Source organism: Sander vitreus, chromosome 6 (assembly GCF_031162955.1).
Source record: "Sander vitreus isolate 19-12246 chromosome 6, sanVit1, whole genome shotgun sequence".
NCBI classification, from domain to species: domain Eukaryota; kingdom Metazoa; phylum Chordata; class Actinopteri; order Perciformes; family Percidae; genus Sander; species Sander vitreus.
In genome coordinates, this window is record NC_135860.1 from 15170387 (window position 1) to 15193567 (window position 23181).

A 23181-nucleotide genomic window follows, 5' to 3' on the forward strand; every position below is an offset into this window, starting at 1 on the left:
CTGCCTTTTGTGTCAATTTTTATTTTATTTCTTATAATACAATAAAAAACAACAAACATTCAGGTACATTTAAACATACACAATATTGATTATTTTTGGGCAAATGCATATTAAAGTAAATAATAACGGCATAGTTAAGAAATACATCTTTATCTTGAGAGGGAAAGCACTTAGAGGTGTGTGTGTGTGTGTGTGCCTGCAGGTGGGCTATCTGTATGACCGGCTGTTGATAGACTGCCTCTTTCTCCACAACAGGAGGAAAGGTTATCTCAGTGTGTGTGCAAGAACGAGGGAGATGGGGTGTGTATGCGTTCCTTCCACAATGGATGAAAGGTTATCTTTTACACACACCATTTCTGTAGACTTAACCCCACCCTGTGAGGTCATGGCTCTGATGTCATATGGCTTAATTTTAGAAAGCTTGGCCCATTGAGCGAACAATGTGTAAAGTAATTCTATAGAGGTAATGCTGCCAACCAGCTGAGAAAACATCAAAGAACATTAGGTGTGTGTGTGTGTGTGTGTGGGGCTTCAATGTTTTTCCCGGCCTCTGGTTCCCTGTCCAGCACTATGTGGTCTCAGGTGGTACGAGTACTGCTTGGCTTGATTCATGGCCTCAGTCAGGTGCACACAGTCAATAGTGCTCACTGTAGAATAAGCACATAAAATTACCTTGTAGAGACTTCTTTATTAAAACTGCGTGCTAGTGTATGTGTGTTCACTTACCTTGGCTCTGGGTGCGTAAAGGTATGTCCAGGAGCAGTTGGGACTGAGAGCCCCGAAGTGAACGCCCTCGTCTGGCCATAGAGTTGCCTAATGGACAGTAAAGAAAAATGATTGGATGATATCTTCATTTAGATTTGCAGTCATGTGAACAGTTTCTGAATTCAATCAGCTAATGCCACATACCATAGCTCAGGACACACCTGTAAAATGTTGAGCTAGTCAGGTCCCACACCCATGGTTGTTTGTTGTCATTGTACTAGACAATGGCTCTGTGGTTAGAGCACTGATCTTGCAAACCAGGAGTTGTGAGTTCAAACCTCATGAGGGCCTTAACATGTTTTTAAATAGTTAATGGTCACAAACTAACACCTAAACTATTAAAAAAAACTCCCAGTGTATCAACTACTTATCACAGACTAAACACACACACACAGGTTCCAGAAGAGGTACCTTATTGTTGAATATGTTGAAGGAGCACATGCAAAGTTTGCACTCCAGTGCAGAGGATCAACAAATCAATCAAGCTTGCACACAGCAATTATTTATTTGAGATGTATAGTTTTTTTTTTTTTATCTGGGATGCAAAAATTCATTTCTCTCTCAATGCAGTTTTAATTCAACGCTATTCACAGATAGATGAACAGATATGAATAAATTTGAGATAAAAAATAAAAAGCAATTTTAAAAATGGTTTATGGTGATTAACAGAGCAGTGTGACCTAAAGTTATGTGTCAAATGTCTGTCTTAGTAAAAAAAAAGGAAAAGAAAAAAGGAGTCTCATGAATGTGTGTGGCACCGTGTTGGGTCGTGTGTGCATGTGTGTGTTTAGCTGATAGCTTTACGCAGTCGTCTGACATTCCCACTGACAGCTCTGAACTTTTCACAGTGCCAGGACTGTCAGGGAGCAAGAAGGGGAGGAGAGAGAGAGAGAGAGAGAGAGAGAGAGAGAGAGAGAGAGGGAGGTGAGGTGAGAAAGGGGAGGGGAAAACCATGTCAGGAGGGTCTATCGGTCTGTCTGTAAGCGGTGACGACATGTATGCTTGTATGTTTTGGCGCAGCAAGGTTTCTGCCCGTTCTCCAATCATCACCTGGTGATGTGTGATGAAGGTCAGGCCTGTCTGTGGGGCGAAACCCTCCCAGAGGTTCCACACAGGACACCAGGCTGATACTGCCCTGGTATGTGGATTAAAGCATCACCCAGACATATACACAGGTTCCTGTTCCCAGAGTTTGTCACTTACAGCATGTTCTACACTGGTATGACAACCATCCTGACTCTGAGTTTCTTCTGTTTACAATGTGGGGTTTCCATGTATTCAAGAGCTATAGATTCAAACGTGGCTTAGAAAACTGCTGCTGTTGCACTGCTCTCTAAAGGTTGCAACTTAAGAGAATGCTGCACATCTGCCCACACACTAACCAATACAGGCTTTGACATCACTGACATACAGCATGCTTGAAAGTTTCAGCCTATAGAGAGCAGTGCAGCAGCTGTTTTCAGCCACAAGTGATTCACAGGTGGTTTATCATTTAAGGTATTTAAGGTTGATATTCATTAGTTGTGTCATAATCAACATATCCCATGAAAATACCTGAGGCCACAGTGCATTTCCCAGTGCTTTCCAACATCATTATTCTGTCTGTGGCACTTGGCTCCGAGACCATTTGTTCCCACTGAGGATGTACATCTTTACAAGTGGGTCACAAATATATATGTTTCATTCAAAAAATATTTGATAATTCAATCAGCTGGTATTGCATGACACAGCTCAGGACACTCCTGTAACTTGTTGTTAGTCAGGTCCCACACCCACAATTGTCCAGGATGTAGTCTTCATAATTCTGTTCTGATGTTTTCTAACCTAATGAAGGCTCTATAGCTCAGTGGTTAGAGCACTGGTCTTGTAAACCAGGGGTCGTGAGTTCAATTCTCGCTAGGGCCTTCATATTGTTAATTTTTTTATCCTTGGCAGTCACAAACACACACCTAAATTATCAAAAGAAATTCCAGTTTATTAAGGGAACTACTTATCACCGATTTAAAGACAGGGATTTCACAAGAGGTAGTTCAATAGATTTAATACTGTTTCGAGTTTATTCTGATTTATTTTATTCTGCTGCAGTACAATGGAATAATCTTCATTCATGTTTGAAGTTGATCACGTCAGAGATCTTAAAAACAGTTTCTTGGTAACTTGTAATATATGTTGTTATATTTCCCAGTAGTTTCTGACGTCCTTACCCTGTCTGTGGCGCTCAGCTCAAAGACCATTTGTTCCCACTAAGGACGTAAATCTTTGCAAATAGTTCACAAATACATAGTTTAATTTTTTTTAAAGACTCGTTATTTAAACAGAAGTAAATGGTGCATTTGTTGGGGACTACGTTCAGTTGCGAATTTGTCAGCAGGATGGCAAATGTGGGATTTACTCAAAATAAACAGTGCCTGTGTTAATTGTAATGACGCAACATGTCACCCAGTTGGGCTCATTAATATGTTTTTTTTAATAGTTTTTGGACAACAATGACACTCTACCGCACAGAGGAATCAGCTTTTTTAAGATTTGGCTACGCAAGCACTTGTTAGTCAGATGAAATCATTGTTAGTTTTTTTTTTTTTCATGAAAGTTGTCACTACGCATATTTACTCCTTCTCCCATTCACTTTAATTGAAATCCATGCCCATGACAAATTCAGGAATGTGTTTCTTGTTTTGATGTCAGCTCCAGTTGGCTCTGATGGAGTCACAGCTCTGAGTTTACATTTGTTCAATTTTGACCTGCGAATTTGCACTGTCAGCTAATGGAAACAGTGACGCACTGTGTTATGTCAATATAATAATGACTTTTCTATTTCCAAACAGCGTGCCATCACCCTGATTAATACACTGTTACACTACCAGAGATGTAAACTACAGCATCACTCTCAAGGACTGTTTAGGGTCTGTAATTGCTCTGCTCAACAGTCATGTGATACATATATATATATTGGTGACACTGCATCATTTTCTGGGGCGGAGTGTGTGTAAGGCAAAAAAGCAATGATCTCACCATAGATACTTTGTAGCACTGAGCTCTTACTCGCTGACAGTTTGGTGGGTTGAGCTCGGATTTCCATCTTCTTCCTGTTGTGGGTGTGGTTTGAATCACTTGACTCCACCTCCTCGCGGGCCTGTACCTCTCTCCGTCTGTGTGTGTGGAACCTGTAGACGCACATTCATGCAAGCCCATTCATGTGCACGCTGTTCAATAAAAAAAATTCAGACTGTGTTCAAAGGTCTAAAAGCTGGCAAGTCCTCACACTAATACTCACTAAGCATAAACAAAGTAAACAGAGTTGATTTAAGGCAGTTAATAGGCAGCACATACAGAATTTAATTGTGAAGCTGAATGGAAACAGAGGGTCTCCTGCGGCGGACTGGCAACCTCTAAGAGCAACACAGAGTGTGTAAGAGAGAGAAAAGCAAAGAGAGGCTGCTGGTAGCTATTAGAGCAGCACGGCTGAACTTTTAGCCTCTTGTTAAACCAGTATGAAAGCTCTAGATTATAGCCCGTCTGTCCCCTGCCTCCTTCTCTCACCCATCTCCCACGCTCTCCCCCCCACTGCTCAAGTGTTGATTGTATCCAGACCGAACATCGGGGGGAGTTACAGGAGAGATGAGAACGGGTTGGCATGTATGTGGGAGAAGGCACATGTGGGCACCACATGGCACTGCCAATCTCCCACAGCCAGAGAGGCTTCAGCTACTGAAGCCTCCAGGTACAAACACAAGCGCACACATGTAAACTCACCTTCGCCATGCTCCCTGGATAATGCGTGCAGCCTCGTTCCGCCTCCTGCGCTGCTCTTTGTTGTGTTCCATGTGCGTTCGTGTTGAGATGGGTGCATGTGTGGCAGACTGAGTCTTTCTCGAAGGGCTTTTGTGGTCTAAAGATGAACTGCTTCTTAATGACGGACTGTGAGTTTGTTCTTTGGTGGCGGCCTTTTCTGAAGTCTGCTCCTTGAGGTTCCTCTGCTTTTGATGAGCGGTGTGAGCATCGGTTTTGCTTTGGGCAGTCTGCACAGTCATGTGAGCGTCTCTCTTTTTTAGAGGGACGCATTCTCTGGTAATAGTGACAGTTTGGTCCGTCACTGCGATGCTTGTGAAAGGAATGCATGTGCTTGACGGAGGTCGTTCCCTGATTTTGGGCATAGAAGGGGGTCTGGGTTTGAAGCTGGGTGGCTGGCTGCAGCTGGCAGGAGAGAGAAGTTCCATCAGCCTGGTGGTCTGGAGAGCACCAGGCACAGGGTCACAGCTCACATGACAGTCTCGGCTCGAAGCACCAGGAACCACATGTGGTTCAGCTGCTTTACTTCTTCTGGAAGATCTGTTCTTGTGGGCTGGTGGGGTGGTGAGAGAAAATTTAAACACGAGTTGTACAAGTATCCTGGAGTTTTGAGCATTCATATATGTCATTTTGTATAATCAATATCACACCTTATGCAAATGATCTAGATACTCTGAATTACTGTAGTGATGAACAATAAACACCATAACGGTCAACCTACGATATTCAAGTTCCATCGAAAAAACTTTAAGAATTTTTTTCAGAAAAGGAATTTCTGCACATTTGTACCTTTGAGTCTCTCCTCTTTGCTTTTAGCGCGTTCAGCTTTGGATGATTTCTTTGTTTCCACCACTGAGTCATTCATGGATAAGTCCTCTATAATGTTCACTAAGGAGAGCTTTTCTTGCTCTGTTCTCACCAAAGGGACCCTCCGTTTTTCTGCAGTGGCCACAGAAACTTTCCGCACAGCTTCTCTTCTCCGCTGTTCTTCCTCTCGCTTCCTGAACAACAAGAAAAGCGGTCTGATTTAATGGTGGTAGCTTAGAGTTTTGTCTGAAATTCGCCACATGAACAGCCAAGTGGAAAATGAATGTTTAGAGTTTCTTTTAAATGTTTGGACATTCGTTTTAAAAGGGATTTTATTTTATCTCTGTGTGGGATATGGTGACACTGACATATTTGGGTTAATGCACATCATTATATATAATGTCCACTCATCATCTAATTTAAAAATCTAAGCTGTTTAAACATTGTGTTTACATCAAATTCTCATATATTTTAGCTGCATTATTTTACCATCAAGTACATACGTATAGATAAAAATTGACCACAGGCAAAATTGCAACTCTGGTTCACGTCAAGACAATACCAGGCACCCCTTCTGTTCAAAGATAGTTTTTAAGTTGTGCAACAATAAAACCTTTGGTCACAGTTTGGTCATTAATCAGGAAAAAAACTGATAAAAGGCAAGATATTTTGATTATTTTATAAGAAAAACATCTCATCAAAGACTTATATCTCAATAATACTGCCTGCCTTAAATCCGAGGTTATGCCTATGACTTCCACATGCCACCATTACATGGTGGAAAAACTTACATTTAAGTGGGTACCTCAAGGCATGAAGTATCTTGGAATTAAACTCAGTCAAGACCTAGGAGAGATGCCCTTGTTAAACTTTAACCCGGTGTTGCAAAAAATGAAAACAAATTTGGAGAAGTGGCAAAAGATCAAACTTACTCTGTGGGGAAAAGTCAATATTATTAAAATGATAGTAGCTCCTCAATTTAACTATTTAGTAATGATGCTGCCAATCATGATACCGCCTGCCATTTTTAAGAAGTATGATGATATAGTTAAACAGTTTTTATGGTAAGTAAACTCTGCGCCCCCAAGGAGAAAGGGGGATTAGGTTTACCAGATCCAAGGTTATATGGGATATCTTTTGAAATGGCTAAATTAGCCAAATATTGGAAAACGACAGACAACAAGCTAGATTGGATGGAGATTGAGAATGAGTTATGTTTACCATTTAGTCCAAAGGAGCAACTGTCTCAACAAAGTAAAACAACAAACCCAATTCTTGTGCACTCTAAGGAAGTGTGGGCCAAGGTACATAAAATGTATAAGTTGTCGCAATATGTACAGATATATGCTTCATTGTGGTTTAATCCTGCCATACATATTGGTAAAACGTCAGTGTATTGGAGGCAGTGGCGTTCAAGTTGTGTATGTACTATAGGAGACCTGTACAAAAATGGACAATTCATGTCTTATTAGGAATTATCGCGTCAATTTAAACTCGACGGCAAACAACATTTTTGGAAATACTTGCAAATAAGGGACTGTGTAAAATCCCGAATAGGTAATTGTTCAGAAAGTTATATTTTGGAATATCTGAATGCGCCACAGGAACGTTGCACGGCCTCACAATTTTATAGACTAACAAATTATTCAGTAAGTGGTTAGTCCTCTAATGTGAAATTGTTATGGCAGAGAGACCTGAGAATAAGCTTTACACAGGAGAAATGGTTGGGGGTACTAGCAGACTGTGGAAAGTATGTAAGGGAAGCAAGAGGGAAGTTCACACAATATAAGATCATGCATAGATATTATCATACCCCTGTGAGATTACATAGAATGAAATTGATGAACGATAATATGTGTTGGAAGTGTAAAACAGAGGTAGGAACTTTTCTTCACTGTGTATGGGAATGTGCATTAGTGAGTCAATTTTGGGTCAAAGTTGTGGACTTCCTGAGTAATTGGATTCCCCTGACTCCTGCCGTATGTTTACTAGGGGACAGATCACAAATACCGAATATATCCAAAATAACTTTTTCTGTTATTATGGTGGGCTTGGTCACAGCCTCTAGAGTTATTTTAAGACACTGGAAAACTACTGTATCTCCTAATCTGAAAGACTGGACTAATGCAATGGTGGAGACAGCATCTTATGAGTCTATGCTTCACAAACTGTCGGCTAACAAGGAGGATGGGATGACCTCTTGGGATCTTTTTTGGACCTACACAAGGGCTAATGAAAGCTCAACCTAAGAAAGCAGAGAGTAAATACAGCATAGTGTCTTCGTCCTTCTGTAGACTGGATTTCCCCCTTAGATTTCTTTCCCCCTTATATTTCTTACTTTATTTTTCAAGTTTTATTTTTCCTCTGTGACATGTCATATGTTCATGCCAAGATTCTGAAATGTATGACCAACCCTGTACTTATATACGCTTATATACTCTGCTATTAAGAATTCAATAAATATTTAAATGAGAAAAAAAAATAATAATAATACTGCCTGCTTGAAATAATAAAGTTAAAGTTAATGTGCCTTTTAAAAACAAACTTGCCTCTCAGAAGCATTCAGAATAAAGGTGAGACTGGTGAGCAAATGACAAAAGGAGAACAAACCAGAAGAGAGAGACAGCGGGAAGACGTATGTGTGTGCATAGACGACAGATAGAAAGATAGATATGGAGAGAGTGTGACTGTTCCTGTCTGGGTGAGAAGAAGACAGAGACAGATAATGAAGACAGAAACAGGAGGATTGACACGATGCATGTTATTTTTAAACGCAAAAGGTATCATGTGAGGCATGGTTTTGAGAGTCAGACAACGTATGAGCGTAAGTATGAGCATCATGAAGCAATAGAAACAACGACAAAGGCTGTAGTATGAGTGGCTCTATATGTCTATGCACACACATTTGAAAGTGTGTATATGCGTGTGATCAGCTCTCACTTGGCTGCATCCTTGCGCAACTGCTCATGTCTCATGAGGAGCTGCTTTCTCTCCTTGAAGGCCTTGCGGACGGTGTAGCCCTTGTAGACAGCCTGGATGGAGGCAGCAGCGATGTCCTGGATGGCTGCTATGGACAGAGCCCCGTGCTCCAGCATGAACTGAGTCACCTCACTGTGCCCCCCCAGCAGAGCGTAGTCCAGAGGGGTGTACCTGCACGACACAAACACCAGTGTCATTCATATATTTCCCCACTTCTACTCCCCCCCCTCTCCTCATCTCCAGTTCCTCCCTCTTGACAGGCTCTGTTCTCACCTCTCTTCAGTGTGCTCCATGTGATTAGGAAAGGCATTGTAGCCCAGCAGCAGTTTCACAGCGTCCAGGTAACCATTGTTACATGACCAGTGGAGAGCGGTCCGCCCCTGGGAAACCATAAAAAGAGCACCCATTACAATTTTAGTTGTGTCCAAAAGCTCAACATAGCTCACGCGTATGAGTAGATTTTTACCTCCTTGTCCTGTAAGTTTGGATCAGCATTGTTCTCCATGAGAACTGCCATGCAGGTGATGTAGCCGCCATAAGCAGCACACTGCAGAGGAGTCCGTCCTGCCTGGTCCTGCCCAGGAGAAGTCAAACATTAACAGTCAGTTGCAGGGCAATTAAAAGAGTAGCTTAGGATTCATTCAGGAGGTTGATCCGGATTTTATACTCCCTGCTCATGAAGCAGTGCAGTAGAGTGTGGTTAATTTCCACATGTATCCTTTGATTCATTCTGGACATGCCACTTCAGCTGTCCAACTGATTTTGATTGCAATTAATGGGAGATAAATCTACAATCCTCGTAGTGGTAAATGTGAGTAATGAGTATTGAACAGGGATTTATAAATCCTGAAGGTTTGTGTATATTGCGGGTGTGTGCATTCATACCTGTACATTGGGACTAATCCCATTCTCCATCAGTATCTGGCAGACCTCAGCATTCCCTCCCAGAGCTGCCCAATGCAGAGCGGTGTGACCATCTACGTCTACCAGGTCCACACGTGCAGAACCTTTATTCATTACATTTACATTTCAGTTGAGGTGACGTACTTAGAGACGTATTGTGTGCAACTCTTGAATAATCATGGACTTTAATATTGCCATGACTCTAGAATAGTAAGGTAAAGATAAATACTCAGAACACAGTGGAACAGAAAATGAGATAATTGGGATGCTTGCACATACAGTATGTACCAATTACACCAACCTTTGATGAGTGTGAGTATGACATCTCTGTGTCCCATCTCGCAAGCCCGAAACAGCGGCGCGTGTTTCATCACATCCAGAGAGTCGACCATCGCTCCCCTCTCCAACAGCAACTTCACTGTGCTCACATGGCCTGACAGTGAGGCCGCATGAAGTGCTGTGTGACAAAACACACGGAACATTTTTTTCCCCCTGAGATAAGTGGTCCTGAATCTAACTGGACAGTGAACACCCTCAGGACAACTGCTCCTCCCTCGTCTGCCTTTTTCTTCATTCATCCCCTTGACTGCAGCTCCTCTCTAGGCTGTGGCTAAAGCCTGGTCAATGGCCAGTTAAACAGACTAAGAAATTGAATGAGGAGCAATGAACTTGAGCCTCTTGTCTTGGTGGCTAGCCCTCCTGCCCCCTCTCTCTCCAGTCCCCAGACAGCACAGACTAGAGTCAAGTGCATGAAAGTGATCTGGGCACCAGTCAGCTCCACTGCCCTTCACACCGTCTCATTAGGATGACTCAACCGTTGCATGTTATATGCATGCATAAACAATGACCGCCTGGCTGAGCAGAGGGGCTATCGCCATGGAGATTATACGTCCATACAGCCTCGGGGGTCAGAGCCTGGCAGTAAGCGTTTGTGTGTGTGTCAAAGGACAGAGCAGGCAGTGGTGGGAGTCTATTCAGCGGGCTCACACTAATTTTGCTGACAATATCAATTCCCTCTCTCCCTCAGTTTCGCAGTCTCTCTAGCACCTTGGGGGAAATTCCCTGTGACATCATCACCCCTAGCCTAAAACAAGCAGCAGGCTTAGTTAATAAAAGCGTGTGTGTGTTTTTGTGTACAGTATCATGACCGGAGTGTTTATGTCGCCATGCCCGGGAAAAGAGCGAGAGGTGGGGGAAGAATGGGAGTGTGGGTCAAAGCAGTTAAGGAGACTGAGTTGCTCCTCTTGTTTCTCAGGTGCTCACCGGTGCCTCCGTACTTGTCGGCCATGTTGATGTCAATGTGAGGGGTGAGGGCCAGCATGGTGCAGATGACATCATCACTGCCCTTCCCAGCGGCCCACATGAAGGCTGTCCTCCCCTCCAGATCGGGTTCATCCTTCACAGACGGGTGGGACAGAAACACACCTACTGTCTCCTACAGCCACACACAGAAAGACAACCGTTTTTTGTGCAGTTTAGTTCAATGGGACTATAGAAGGATACTGAACATACAGAATGAGACAGCTTTATTTCAATATCAGCAATATTGTGTTTTAGATAAAAGGTGCATGATGCTGACTCAGTGGGTTCCCCAGCTTTGTATATAAGTGTATGTGACTCACAGCATTGTTGCTCTGAGCACCATAATGCAGGGGTGTTGCTCCTTGGCTGTCTGAGGGAATAGTGCCTGAGGTGTTTCTCTCCAATAGCAGGTGGACGATTCTGGCATGGCCTGAAAAACACGTGTACATTAGTGGGATGTGTGTTGACAGTTAGGAGCTGGAGCCACTGCTCAACTATATTCTTCTACAGTTTACTTTACAAAACTATTAACAGAAAAGCAAAAAAACCCCACATCAAGTCAATATAAATCAACGGTCACTATTTACACAAGTATTTACCACTGTATTTGTCTTTGTATGGTGCTACACAAACAGGTTGTAGGAACCATAAACCCAAAGAAACAAGGGTCCAAAGCCATGCTAGCAGCTCTGTGAGGCTGCACTTTGGCACAGCAGAGCTTTGAGCTAAATGCTAATGTCAGCATGCTGATATACTCACTGAAAATGCTAATATGTTGGCTTTGATTCAGTTGAACAGTATAAAAATGTTTTGTGGAAAGTGGTCATAATTTCTACATATCCTGAAATCTCTCATGTCATGTCATGTCATGTGTAGCTGGCATTCAGGCTGCAGTGGGTCACATACATCCTGTTCTCTCACCAAGCAGAGCTGCCCAGTGCAGCGGTGTTCTGAAGAGGTTATCATAAGCTGTCACATTACAGCCCTCGTAAGACGTCAGCACCTCTACCACTGCTTCGTTACCGTCGGCAACGGCAAAGTGTAGGGGCGTCCGCCCCTCATAGTCCTGCCAGTTCAACAGGGACTCAGTGGGAGCTGCTTCCTTCACACACACACACACACACACACACACACACACACACACACACACACACACACACACACACACACACACACACACACACACACACACACACACACACACACACACACAGAGACGGCTGAGGATAGATGATGATGATGACAGATTATCTTGAGAGCATGTGTATGTGCACAATAGTTTGTACCAGTATACAGCGAACAGTTTGTGTGGCGCTGGGTTCCTGACTGTGCGCTGCCCAGTGCAGAGGGATCTTGCCCTCGCTGTCTGGGATGCCAATGTTGGAATCGTGCTTGATCAGAAGGCGGACATGTTCTGGTCGATTATAAAATGCCGACCAGTGGAGAGCGGTTTGCTGCACAGAGAAAGAGTGAGAGTGAGAGAGAGAGAGAGAGAGAGAGAGAGAGAGAGAGAGAGAGAGAGAGATGAAAAGGAAGAGCCAAAGATAATGAATGGATTTCAAAACAGAGGGGGCTGTTGTAACACCAGGTTTGAGGTTTTCATTTACGTTAAAAAGAAATTATTCAACTTTGACAGAAAATATGAGGGCAACATGTTACACAAAGCTCTTATTGAAGATCTAGCATTGAACTGAGATTGTACTTTAGATACTGCCGTCATGACGGTTAGTAAGCTATTCTGAGATTTACTAAAACCACTGTCATCTGACACGATGATGCATATTGGATTATTACAAAACTAACTACTGATGTCAGATACACATCATCTCCAACAGACAAAGGACACTGTGTTTGTGGTCTTATCATCAGAACACAGGACAAAGACACAGATTGTTAAATTGTTCACTGCTGTGTGAGCAAGACTCTCAGTGTTTATGTGTGTAATGACCTCAAATTCCTGCTGCTTCTAACAAACTATCGTCAGTTTGTCAGTTATCTCTTCGCAGGTTATTGGTCAGACGCCCAGACTGGCTGCTTCCTGACTGAGGACAAAGTATGGACAGTTGTGAAGACAAACCATCTTCCAACAACGTATTTGTGTGTATCTGTACTGTAGTACCTTGTTCTTGTCTTGTGTGTCAACCTCTCCAGGTCCGATGTGTTTAAGCAGCAGGGCGAGGGCTTTTGGAGAGGGGTGTCGGGTGGCCAGGTGGAGTGGGGTCATCTCCTCTAAATCTTTCTGCAGCCAGTTAGCACGCCTGGACAGCAGCAGCTTCAGGAAACGCACATTCCCCTGCAACACACAAGCAAAATTTGCTCAGAAATAACCAATGCTCCTCAATATTAGTCATGAACGAGCAGCAATGACACACACACTCCCACACACAGACACTGCCCAGGCTTTGAGCTGTGTCTGGTTCAATCCGTAGGCCATCCATCTTCCCTCCTCCTGCCTCTCTGTTCAGCGTCTGTGATGAGCTGTTAAACAGTAAACAGTGGCTCTCTGCCTGTCGTCCCCTCCACATCATTATCATCCTCAATTTTGGTCTCTCACCACTGGGTCGTCGGGTGATGTATTGTGCAACAGCTGTCGCTGGACGACAGAGTATGTGTGTCCATGTGGGCATGACCATGTACACATGTGAGTGTGTTTTGTATATTTGCCATCCTGTGACCACAGTCTGACAGATCTATCTTGTGTGTGAGCATGCATCTAGACTGTGTGTGTGTGTGTGTGTGTGTGTGTGTGTGTGTGTGTTCCCGTCCTCCCTATTCTCAGTCCAATTAGATCGGTAATCCCTGGCCTCTCTCCCCGTCTCAGCCGTTTATTGATCAGATGTCAAAGAGACAGGGCTTCCTATCACTAGCATCCCCCAACACACACACACACACACACACACACACACACACACACACACACACACACACACACACACACACACACACACACACACACACACACACACACACACACACACACACACACACACAGCTATTAGACAGACCCTAATTACCTCCCCTCTTTCTTCAATGATATGATGATCCTGTATCAGTACGCTCATAAAAGAAGGCCCCAATAAATAAATGAGTTGTAAAGAGATATTATTAGTCCCACATCCCACTGTTCCCCTGCTACATCCCGCGAGAGACAACAGACCACTCTGTCTCATATTATTGTCTCCGCTGACTGCCTCAGTCTAGACTGCAGTGAAGATAACATTAATCTCTTCTCGTTTCATACGTTTTGGTGGTCAAAATGCTGTGAAACAGGACTTTCTCAATGTAGAATAATTCTCAAATTTATAAGACGTAAGTGTAAGTGAAACTCATAGCTACACTGTTTGTGTGACAGGACTATAAATCCTAAAGTTATAATTACAGCCACTAGGGGGCACTGGCTTCCCACTCGAGCTTATGGACTGTCACAATTACTCTATTTGCCATTAAATATTCATTAAATCAATTAAATCTTAGTCTTCACATTCATTCCATCTTTATAAATCCATCCACTTATCAATTCTTGTGAATTAACTTTGTCAACTTTATGCCATAGCCATGCGTGTGCTCCAGTGTATGTCTGTGTGTGTGTATTTGTGGATGTCCAAACCTTCTGTGCGGCAAGGTGCAGAGCAGTGCGCTGGCTGTGGTCGGTCTTGTTGACCGAGGCTCCGGCCTTCAACAGAATCTCTGCACAATCCAGGCGGTCAGCCAGCACACAGTACATCAAAGGGGTCCGGCCAAACTGGTCCTCACGGTCCCGCAGCGAGGGCTCTGCTACATACACATATACACAATGCAAAGTTGAAGGTTAAAGTCAGAGGGTAAGCCCTACTAGAGCCCAAGATTTGGGTCAATGTGCGTTGAATTTACAAAGTATAATTATGTGGCTTGTGATAGAATATGTTATAAACTATTTTTAAAAGGCAACTCCTTGTACTTAAAATGCAGTCTTTTACTGCTTGTGTTTAATAGGAATTCCACTTCCACGTTTCTCTATTTATCTGGAGAGCCTGGAAGCCTTAAGGAAATACTGTAACACTGATAACCTAGAGGACCAGGTCACCTCCTTGCGAAGAGTAAAATAATATTCAATGATCAATTGATGCTCATCCTATACATATATACATATATATTTTTTAAAGATTATTGTTTTGGCATTTATAGGCCTTTATTTGATAGGATAGCTTAAACATGAAAGGGGGGAGAGAGGGGGATTGACATGCAGCAAAGGGTCGCAGGTTGGAATTGAACCTGTGGCCGCTGCAGTGAGGACTGAGCCTCTGTACATGGGGCACACACTCTACTAGGCAAGCTACCCAGGTGCTCCCTCTTCATGTATTTTTTGCTGGACATTTCTATTCTATGCCTGAGCAAGACTCTTTTTCTGCATTATCAAGATTAAATATCAACATGGCTCAATGTCCACATAATGTCAGCACCTTCGCAGAAGGGTGGACCATCCTTTTAGCAGGACCACGGTTCCAGCTTCCATGCTGATGAGCACCTGCTCTGCTGTAATCTATCTATGAAAAACCCTAAACTCCTGCCAGCAGCTGCAGCTGTCCCTGCACTCTGACCTTTCTACAGATGTGGCAAATGCAAAGAAATGTTTCTTATAGAAATGAATAAAGCAACATATTACTACTCATTAATGTGAGTTGAACCCTGTGGGATTGGGGTGTCTTGATGGCTCTGTGTGCCCTATGCGATGCAGTTTATGTAGTGAATAAACCTGTAATATGTTTAGAAGCTGATTGCCTACCTGTGATGAGTTTAAGGAGGGTGCTTTTATCTCCATTGACAGCTGCAGCATGAACCTGCGAGCCCAAAGATGCAGGTCCTGGGCTGGACGTCGCTGAGGACTGCAACACAAACATATAGAAGGTAACCAAGAAGGAATAATTCAACCTGCATGAACAAACACTCAGCTGTTTAATACAGTGACATTAAGCGGAATCTAGACTGCTTCCTTAACATTCATTTAGCCCTAAACACACCCCACAACTGGACATAATCACACTTAAGTCGTTCATGCATAATTCCATAATAAGCCATGTTTAAATGGCTACTGCTAATGGAAATTTGACGAAAACACTCCCAGTCCCCACAAAAAAACAAACATTGAAAGAAATATTACTTAACTCTCACATCCACCATTTAAAATGTTGCCCAATAGTTATATTTCAGGCAGAAAACAAACACTTAAAGGCCTGTTTACAGATACTTTCCGATGTTTGCTTACAGTAGGGAGTGTGTGCGCACGCTTGTATGTGTGCGCTTGTGAGTGTATATGTGTGTCTGCTCCTGCTGAGGGGGCTAAATCTCTTCCTGGCCCCACTTAACCAGAGCCCAGTGAAAGCTGGGTAATCTGCAGACAGGAAGCAGCTGGGCAGGGGGAGACCCTGTGTGAGCATGTAAGAGGGGGGGGTCTCTCTTCATGTCTTATTCATGTCTCATTAATACTGCAGCATGCCTTGCTGTGTGTGTTTTTTTGTGTGTGTGTGCATGCATGCATGTGTGTGTGGGTTTAGAGATGTGGGACAAGCCCTGCGGGGCACAACACAGAAATCAATTATTGCCCCTAAACACACAAACGCTGGAGGCATAAACTCATGCCACAATCTGAGATTTCTCCAAGACATTTTCATTGGGCACACAAACAGATCTGATTCGCTACTATCAGTTTTATAAAATAGGAATTGATAGGAAATACTGATAAAGTATAGGCAGGCTGATTACTTCGGTCACAGTTTTGAAAACTGTTTAAACTCTTGGTAAGAAAATGTAAGGATCTGAAGGGAGGAGGGAATACTCCAGTGTCCTCCTCCCTTCTATCTTATTCTCTCCCCCCCCCCCAATCACCTCATAAAGTGTTCTCCTGTAGACACTGCGTGCAGCATGGCAATTACCCATCATGCTCGCTGCTTTCTCACGCTCTGCCAAGTAGTGGCGGAGACTTAATACAGGTTAGTTAATACATTTACTGCAAAGTAGGTCTGTGTGCACGTAAAGAAGGATGGTAGCTGCACATAAAAGGTGTGTGTGAGCGTCGGTGTGTGTGTGTGTGTCTTTGAGCACATGTGCCACGTCATGGGAAGTTATTTTCCGTGAGAGAGTTTTTACAGGGGCTTTACTAAAATCAACCACAACCATCTCTAAACATCTCTAATTTACAATGATTACTCAGTCAGTAATGCGCGTGCATGCGCACATACACACGCACAGTCTGCAAACACTAATATCTAACACATGCAGAAATGGCAGAGGTGACATGGCCACACTTTTAGAGAGAGTAATATCATGATTCTGATGTTAACAATCTCTTACACAGAGGACTGATATTCACCGTACTTCTTTTCAATCTTGACAAGAGCTCATTCTTAACTTTTGCTTTACTTCTGTTGACTTATTTTGATATTTTTCTGCATTTTTTGAGTCAATATGAAAGCCCCCAGCTGCCACAAAAAAATACGAATTGATTTATGAATATTCTTAGATTCTGAAGAAAAAAAATCATAATTTGGCCAAGGGACACAAGTCGATACTTGAATCTATGCGAGGGACAGTCATATTGCCAAAAGCAGGCAATTAGAGTTTCATAAGGACCTGAGTGTTTTAGAAACTCCTACAGTGCATCCAAATTTGGCTAAAAAGGCTTTTACGATGCAGTGTCTGAAATCAAACAAAAGAGGGTGTAAAAACAACACCAGGTCCTGTTGAGAGGTTTCAAGTGGTCTCATTTAGCCATTCATACGTGTTCCTCAGGGAGCACTCCACTTGTTAATATGAAGACAATAACTCAGAGTCAACTATTGATCACGGGCTGAGGTGCAGACCAAGTGATTGTGCATCTGTATGAGTATTGATTCATGCTGATGCTGACATTATTTAGGCTTTATTCATATTCGGCCTCATATAATCGCAGTGAGTTTAACAAAGAATCCAAAAACTCCCACAAAACCTTTCAGCAACAACAGGAGTGCTGTAATACACACTGCTGCCTCCTTACACACACAAACACACATCGGACGCGTAGTAATAATAACTAACACTTCAATTGATGCCATTGAGACAGACAGGCAAAGAAACCAGAGAGTCAAAGTGTGTGTGTGTGTGTGTGTGTGTGTGTGTGTGTGTGTGTGTGTGTGTGTGTGTGTGTGTGTGTGTGTGTGTGTGTGTGTGTGTGTGTGTATGTTTGTGAACAGTGTGTTTGTCTATTTGTTTCTCTAGCTGTCTGTCACTGTGAAGGTGTCAGCTTTTGATAGAGGACACAGCTAAGGCATGCTGGGTAAGCAGTGGGGAACAAAGCCTGCGCCTGTGGCCTTTATTTCAATTCTAGACAACACACACACTTTTTATATAAGTATCTTTACAGTTATGACAGATTGTGTTTTTGGGTCTTAGCATGTGGCTATTAAGGGTACCTATACCACCTACATGTCTCTATGTGTGTGTGTGTGTGTGTGTGTGTGTGTGTGTGTGTGTCAGATAGGAGATACACTGTAAACAGAGATTTAGTTGGAATTAAACTTTTCAGTGCTCACTACTTATTCTTTCATGTTTTGTTAAAATCCAAATTAATTACTATATCACATAAGTTGTTTGTAATAATCAGCTTAAGTATGCAGTGCACAGATCTTATCAAGCAGAGATAACTAAGGGTCATTTGAACTGTTCTGCGCTGAAGCAGTGCAAAGGCTCATGGGGAAAAAATATATGTTCTGAATGGTTTCCGTCCTAGTTGAAGTGTGTTTTAATAATGTTCTGTTAATGTTGGGTGTGCATTTATGTTATCTGGGTTTTAGTTTTATATGGTTGATTTAGTGTACATGTTTATCTACATTTATTGTTGTACCATGACCGAGACCCGGGTGGGGACTGATGGCCTCTGGACAGCGAGAAAGTGTTAAGTGGCATACACACAGATGGGAAATGCTGACTCCTTTGTGAATCATTCCATGCAGCACAGTAGTACACTGGAACATGTAAATGTTTTATGTTGATTGTTTTCCTTTCTGTTATGTAGGAACATATGTAATGAATTCTTAAAATCACACTGTCATAAAGAAAAAAATATATATTTATATAAATAAATGATGTCTTTAGTAGTGATAACTGGCCTAATGTTTTATATTTGTAATGTTTCTTTGCATGTTTAACTTAACATACTTATTTTAGACAACATGACTCCAGAAAAAAATATTTATGTTTACTAATGATTTTTAGTAATGACTACTAATGTAAACTTGATTTGTCTACTGCATCAACTTACTGTTCTGTGTTAATACAACTTAACCTGTTAAGTTTCACCTTGTGTAAAAACTTAAACGGTTTAAGGCAACGGGTTTCAACGCAAATTTCTAGTGAAGTCAACTAATTCGGGATAACAGTGTAGAGGCTGCAGGGATTAGTCCTTGAGTTTTGACTGACAGGTAAAGAGGTGGGAGGAAGAATAATATCAACCCACAGGGATGCCCGATCTGTAAGGCCTTATTTCTAGGGAACTTCCTGGTTCCCCAAGGACCAATGAGCTAGCTTCTTCAGCTGGGGGCCGGGCCCTTGGGCACAGCAGGGCCAATCAGCAGGGGGCTAGAAGGCTGAGTGACACACAGATCTGCTAATTTACATCATTACAACAATGCATCCTGACAAATGAGCCCCCAGGGTGTGAGACAATCACCTGGGAGAGTAATGCAATTAGGTGGGACCACAGCTGTCAATCTTACAGCCATGGGGGTCAGGCAGTGAAGCCTGTGGCTAAAACACCCCTGCCTGCTGCCTGTCGTTCACACACACACCATCTATACATGCACACATATATACACGTATAGAGAGGAAACACACACAAATCATGGGTGCAGATTTGAGGTGTAAGATGTATGGTGTGTAAAGTAAGGAAAACAGTACAAGCTGGTTCTCTATCTTTCTCCTGAGGTTGGAGGGTAGGTGGGAGTCAGAAAGGGAGGTGATGTATGTGTGTGTGTGTGTGTGTGTGTGTGTGTGTGTGTGTGTGTGTGTGTGTGTGTGTCTGCTCGAGGGACACAGAGATTAACTTGTGTCCTCCAAGGATTTACACCTGAGTGCAAGTGTGTGCATATTCTCATGCTGTACGTCTGGGTGTGTTTACATTTGCCCATGTGTTTTTGGCCCACTGGGGCACTGTTTTGTTTATGCTATGAGTCAGAGCTCTGTGTGAGAACTATGACAACAAAAGGGGGAAGAGGGCGGAACCATAGGGGAGCTAAAACTGGTGCCAAATAGCCCTGCATTTGACTGGCATCTAAGTGAGCGCTGCTGGTAATGAGGCCTATCTTAGTCTCATTAAGTGTAGTGATATCATACCGGAGAACTACACTGAGTCGATAGGGTTCTGCCCAGCATGTCATTAATGTGTGTGTGTGTGTGTGTGTGTGTGTGTGTGTGTGTGTGTGTGTGTGTGTTGGTCGATGCTGCTGTGACTGGCAGACTGTCGCGCGGTGCTAGAGATTGATCAGAGGCACTAATAACATCTGTCTGAAAACACCTTTGCTCGGAGATGTGGACTTGAGACTTGGTGACTTGGACTCGAGTCACCGTTTTGATGACTTGCGACTTGACAAAAAATAAAATGACCTGAGACTCAACTTGGACTTGTAAATTAATGACTTGAGACTTGACTTGAGGCATGATGACTCGGATGACTTGGGTGTATTCATAAGTTTGAATGTTAGCTGTTATTATTATATAAAATAATATAATTAAATGATGTCACGTTTCTGTCTAACTATATGCTATGCAGCAGGAGCAGCGCAAACTGTGAATCCAGTTGGATGACTCAAAAAGCTCCCCGGTATGTGATAGCCAGTAATCCAATTCTTGACAATCAGTCAAGCCACCACAATGGCTGCGCCTATGCCACAAGTCAGTATTTCCCTATTTTAAGTGATGGGGAGGGAATATGAAATAAATAAGAAATACTTTGTTTTAGCTTTGATTTCATTCATTTCACTGAATATCAATCATTATAATTCAGGAGTCGGCAAGGCGGACAGAAAAAGACAGAGGAAGAAAAAGAGTGAGAAGAGGAGGGGAAAGATGAAGAAGGGGGAGGGGAGACAGAGACCAGCTTGGGGACTTTATCCTCTTCGGCCCTCCATATCCTTTTTTCAACACCTCTAAGTCTAATTGGACTAAAACTGTGATCTAATTAAATGTCCAATTAAAGTTCAGAGAGCAATGTGCCCACCGGCGAATCAGAGTACAGGGACATAATCAGCTGGAAAAACAAACAAAAAAATCAATGGAAGCAATGGAGAAAACAGAAAAGGGAGGAGAGGGCAAAATAGGGAGAGGATGGACAGATGAAATCAGAGTGCAATGAGGGCGGTATGGGTGTGTGCTGCATGTAGTGCGATAGGACCGTCTTTACACAAGATTAGCTCACAAAATATACGTACATATAGGGTTACGGACCAAAATAACTACTCATAGGCTGAGTACAAGACACAACTCAGACTGTTAATAAAGTAAAAGTTTCAAATTTACAAATTGTCTTCTGATATTTAACAACAGGCCGGATTTGACTGGAGCACTAAAAGAAGACATTATTATGCTGTACCTCAATTTGACAATCTACAAAGAACAAAAAAGACAATTTCTAATCAATAATGTCATTATTAGACAAGCCCCGGTTTTTGGTTAAGGCTTCTCAAATGTAAAGATTAGCTTGTTGTCTTTTTTCATGTGCTCCATTTTAGTGCATAGTCAAGTATATTATCAGGACTTTAGTTGATGTTACATGCCATCACCTTTCCAGAAACATCACTAATGGTCAAATACCTCTATTTATGTCTACCCAGTTGTGAACTGTTATCCACATAGGAAAGATCACATCCATAAATCACATCCATTATCAAACTGCAACTTTTAGTTGGAATAATTTAAACTTGGCTGCTTTTTACTTTGACTTAAGTAGATTCTTTACACTAATACATCTGCAAGTAAAATATCAGTAAACTTATAGTAGTAACACATAGAATAGGGCTGGGTTTTTCATTTTACTTTTAGTTGTGCTGTACAAGTTTGTTGTCTAAATTAAGAGTAAAAGTGATGAATGATGATGAAACTGAAATACTTGAGAATTGCACAAGAAGTATTTGTTCCAGTTTGAATTCACATAACCATATAGTGTAATGCAACAAAGACAGTATAGACAATTCAACAAGTGATTTTTCACACCTCAGCAGATTTTATGATATATATATATCAATACTGGAAGAAGCATTTCTGTATATTGTGATATTGCTATTTTGTACTTATTTCCCAGCATTAACAATTTAAGAAAGACATTATGCTCCTCTTTCTTCTCCACGACTGATATTCAGACAGGAAGAGAGAAATCTTTCTCTGACTCCATCTGTGAGTTGCTCACACACTGTGAACCCCCTATGGACAGCTTTAGCCCATAAAATATTAATGCTGGGATTCAATTCAACATTCCACCTTAATCTCCTTAACAATTAGGCTGTTTCATCACACACAATTAGGTTTGTTCCACATAGTCTCAATGGACTTGACTCTAGAGAGAGAATTATGAACCGGTAGTACAGCAACCAACAGATACACCCGATTACTACAGAAAATAAAACTCTTCTGGGATTTATAAACCTAAATTAAATATGGGTAGCTGATCTATGTGTGTTGGATTCTTACCATAGCTGAATCAAGGGGGACACTTCAGCAGATGTTTCTCAGTTCAGTGCATTCTTCGTGGGTGTGGATGCCTGTCCAGGTCCCCTACCAGCCCTGATCTTGGCTCCTGCAGGGGCAGAGAAAGAGGATCACTCACATACTGAGACAAGCCCACCTGTTCACACAAATAACTGCCAGCATTACACTGCTACTGTACTGATTACAGGAAGAGGGAGGATGCCTCAGGATGACATATTATTTGTGTTAACCAGTCTTCTCATCTAATCTGATTAGGTGCAATAATAATTATAATAAAGTAATAGTCTCTGTTATTGAGTTGTGGAGTCTGTGTTTGATTAAGCAGCGCGCGCGCGCGCACACACACACACACACACACACACACACACACACACACACACACAGTTTTGCTGGATTTAGGTAACATATTTGTAGGTATTTTGCGTCAGATTATCTAAGGGTTTTCTAACTAAGTTTTGTGCTACAAAGTAAGTTCAAAACGCATTGCTAGATGTTGAAAAAATGTCGAACAGAGTATTACAAAAAGTGAAGCATAATGATGCAACTCCCCTCTGCTCAAGAGAAATCAGTTAACGTTATTCATAAACGTACTACAGAAGTAGCAAACACATGTGTGACAGTAGATACATTAAGTATAACGTTAATGCTATTGTATATTAATAACGTGACCTTTCCACTCCTCCTTCGTCGGTGTTATATTTACCGTTTGATTTCCTCTCAGATGAAAATGTTAGGAAAGTTTTCTTCCAAGCAGTCCCGTTGAATCGCCACTGTACGGATGACAAAACACTACAACTCCCGTTACTATTGTAAAGCAATAAACCTCCATGATGGGAGTTTTCTCCATCATTCAGGTCAGCCTCTTGGCGGTTTCAAAAACGGCATTACCCACAAAGCCAAGCGAATACCGGGAAGTGTCACTCATGT

At 42.3% G+C, this 23181-nt stretch overlaps 1 protein-coding gene and 1 non-coding gene across 5 annotated transcripts; one reads left to right on the forward strand and one right to left on the reverse strand.

Annotated features, from left to right (window-relative positions):
• Positions 1 to 5: 5 nt before the first annotated feature.
• invs (inversin) lies at positions 6 to 23173 on the reverse strand. Of its 4 annotated transcripts, none has more exons than XM_078253007.1 (19): positions 22958 to 23173; positions 22237 to 22342; positions 15308 to 15407; positions 14153 to 14316; positions 12665 to 12838; positions 11832 to 11999; positions 11467 to 11647; positions 10866 to 10975; positions 10507 to 10678; positions 9545 to 9700; positions 9226 to 9347; positions 8807 to 8914; positions 8614 to 8720; positions 8302 to 8511; positions 5344 to 5555; positions 4519 to 5107; positions 3778 to 3929; positions 727 to 813; positions 6 to 647 (listed from the first exon to the last, which is right to left on the reverse strand). In XM_078253007.1, the coding sequence occupies exons 2-19, from the start codon at positions 22237 to 22239 to the stop codon at positions 532 to 534; spliced, it is 2931 nt and encodes a 976-aa protein (XP_078109133.1). In that variant the 5' UTR covers positions 22240 to 22342; positions 22958 to 23173; the 3' UTR covers positions 6 to 531. The 4 variants fall into 4 exon arrangements, with proteins under 4 accessions (XP_078109133.1, XP_078109131.1, XP_078109132.1 ...); XM_078253005.1 differs by having other exon boundaries at positions 11452 to 11647; XM_078253006.1 differs by having other exon boundaries at positions 14153 to 14319.
• On the forward strand, positions 2598 to 2670 carry trnat-ugu (transfer RNA threonine (anticodon UGU)). Its single transcript has one exon. It is a non-coding gene; the product is annotated as a tRNA-Thr (tRNA).
• Positions 23174 to 23181: the final 8 nt, after the last annotated feature.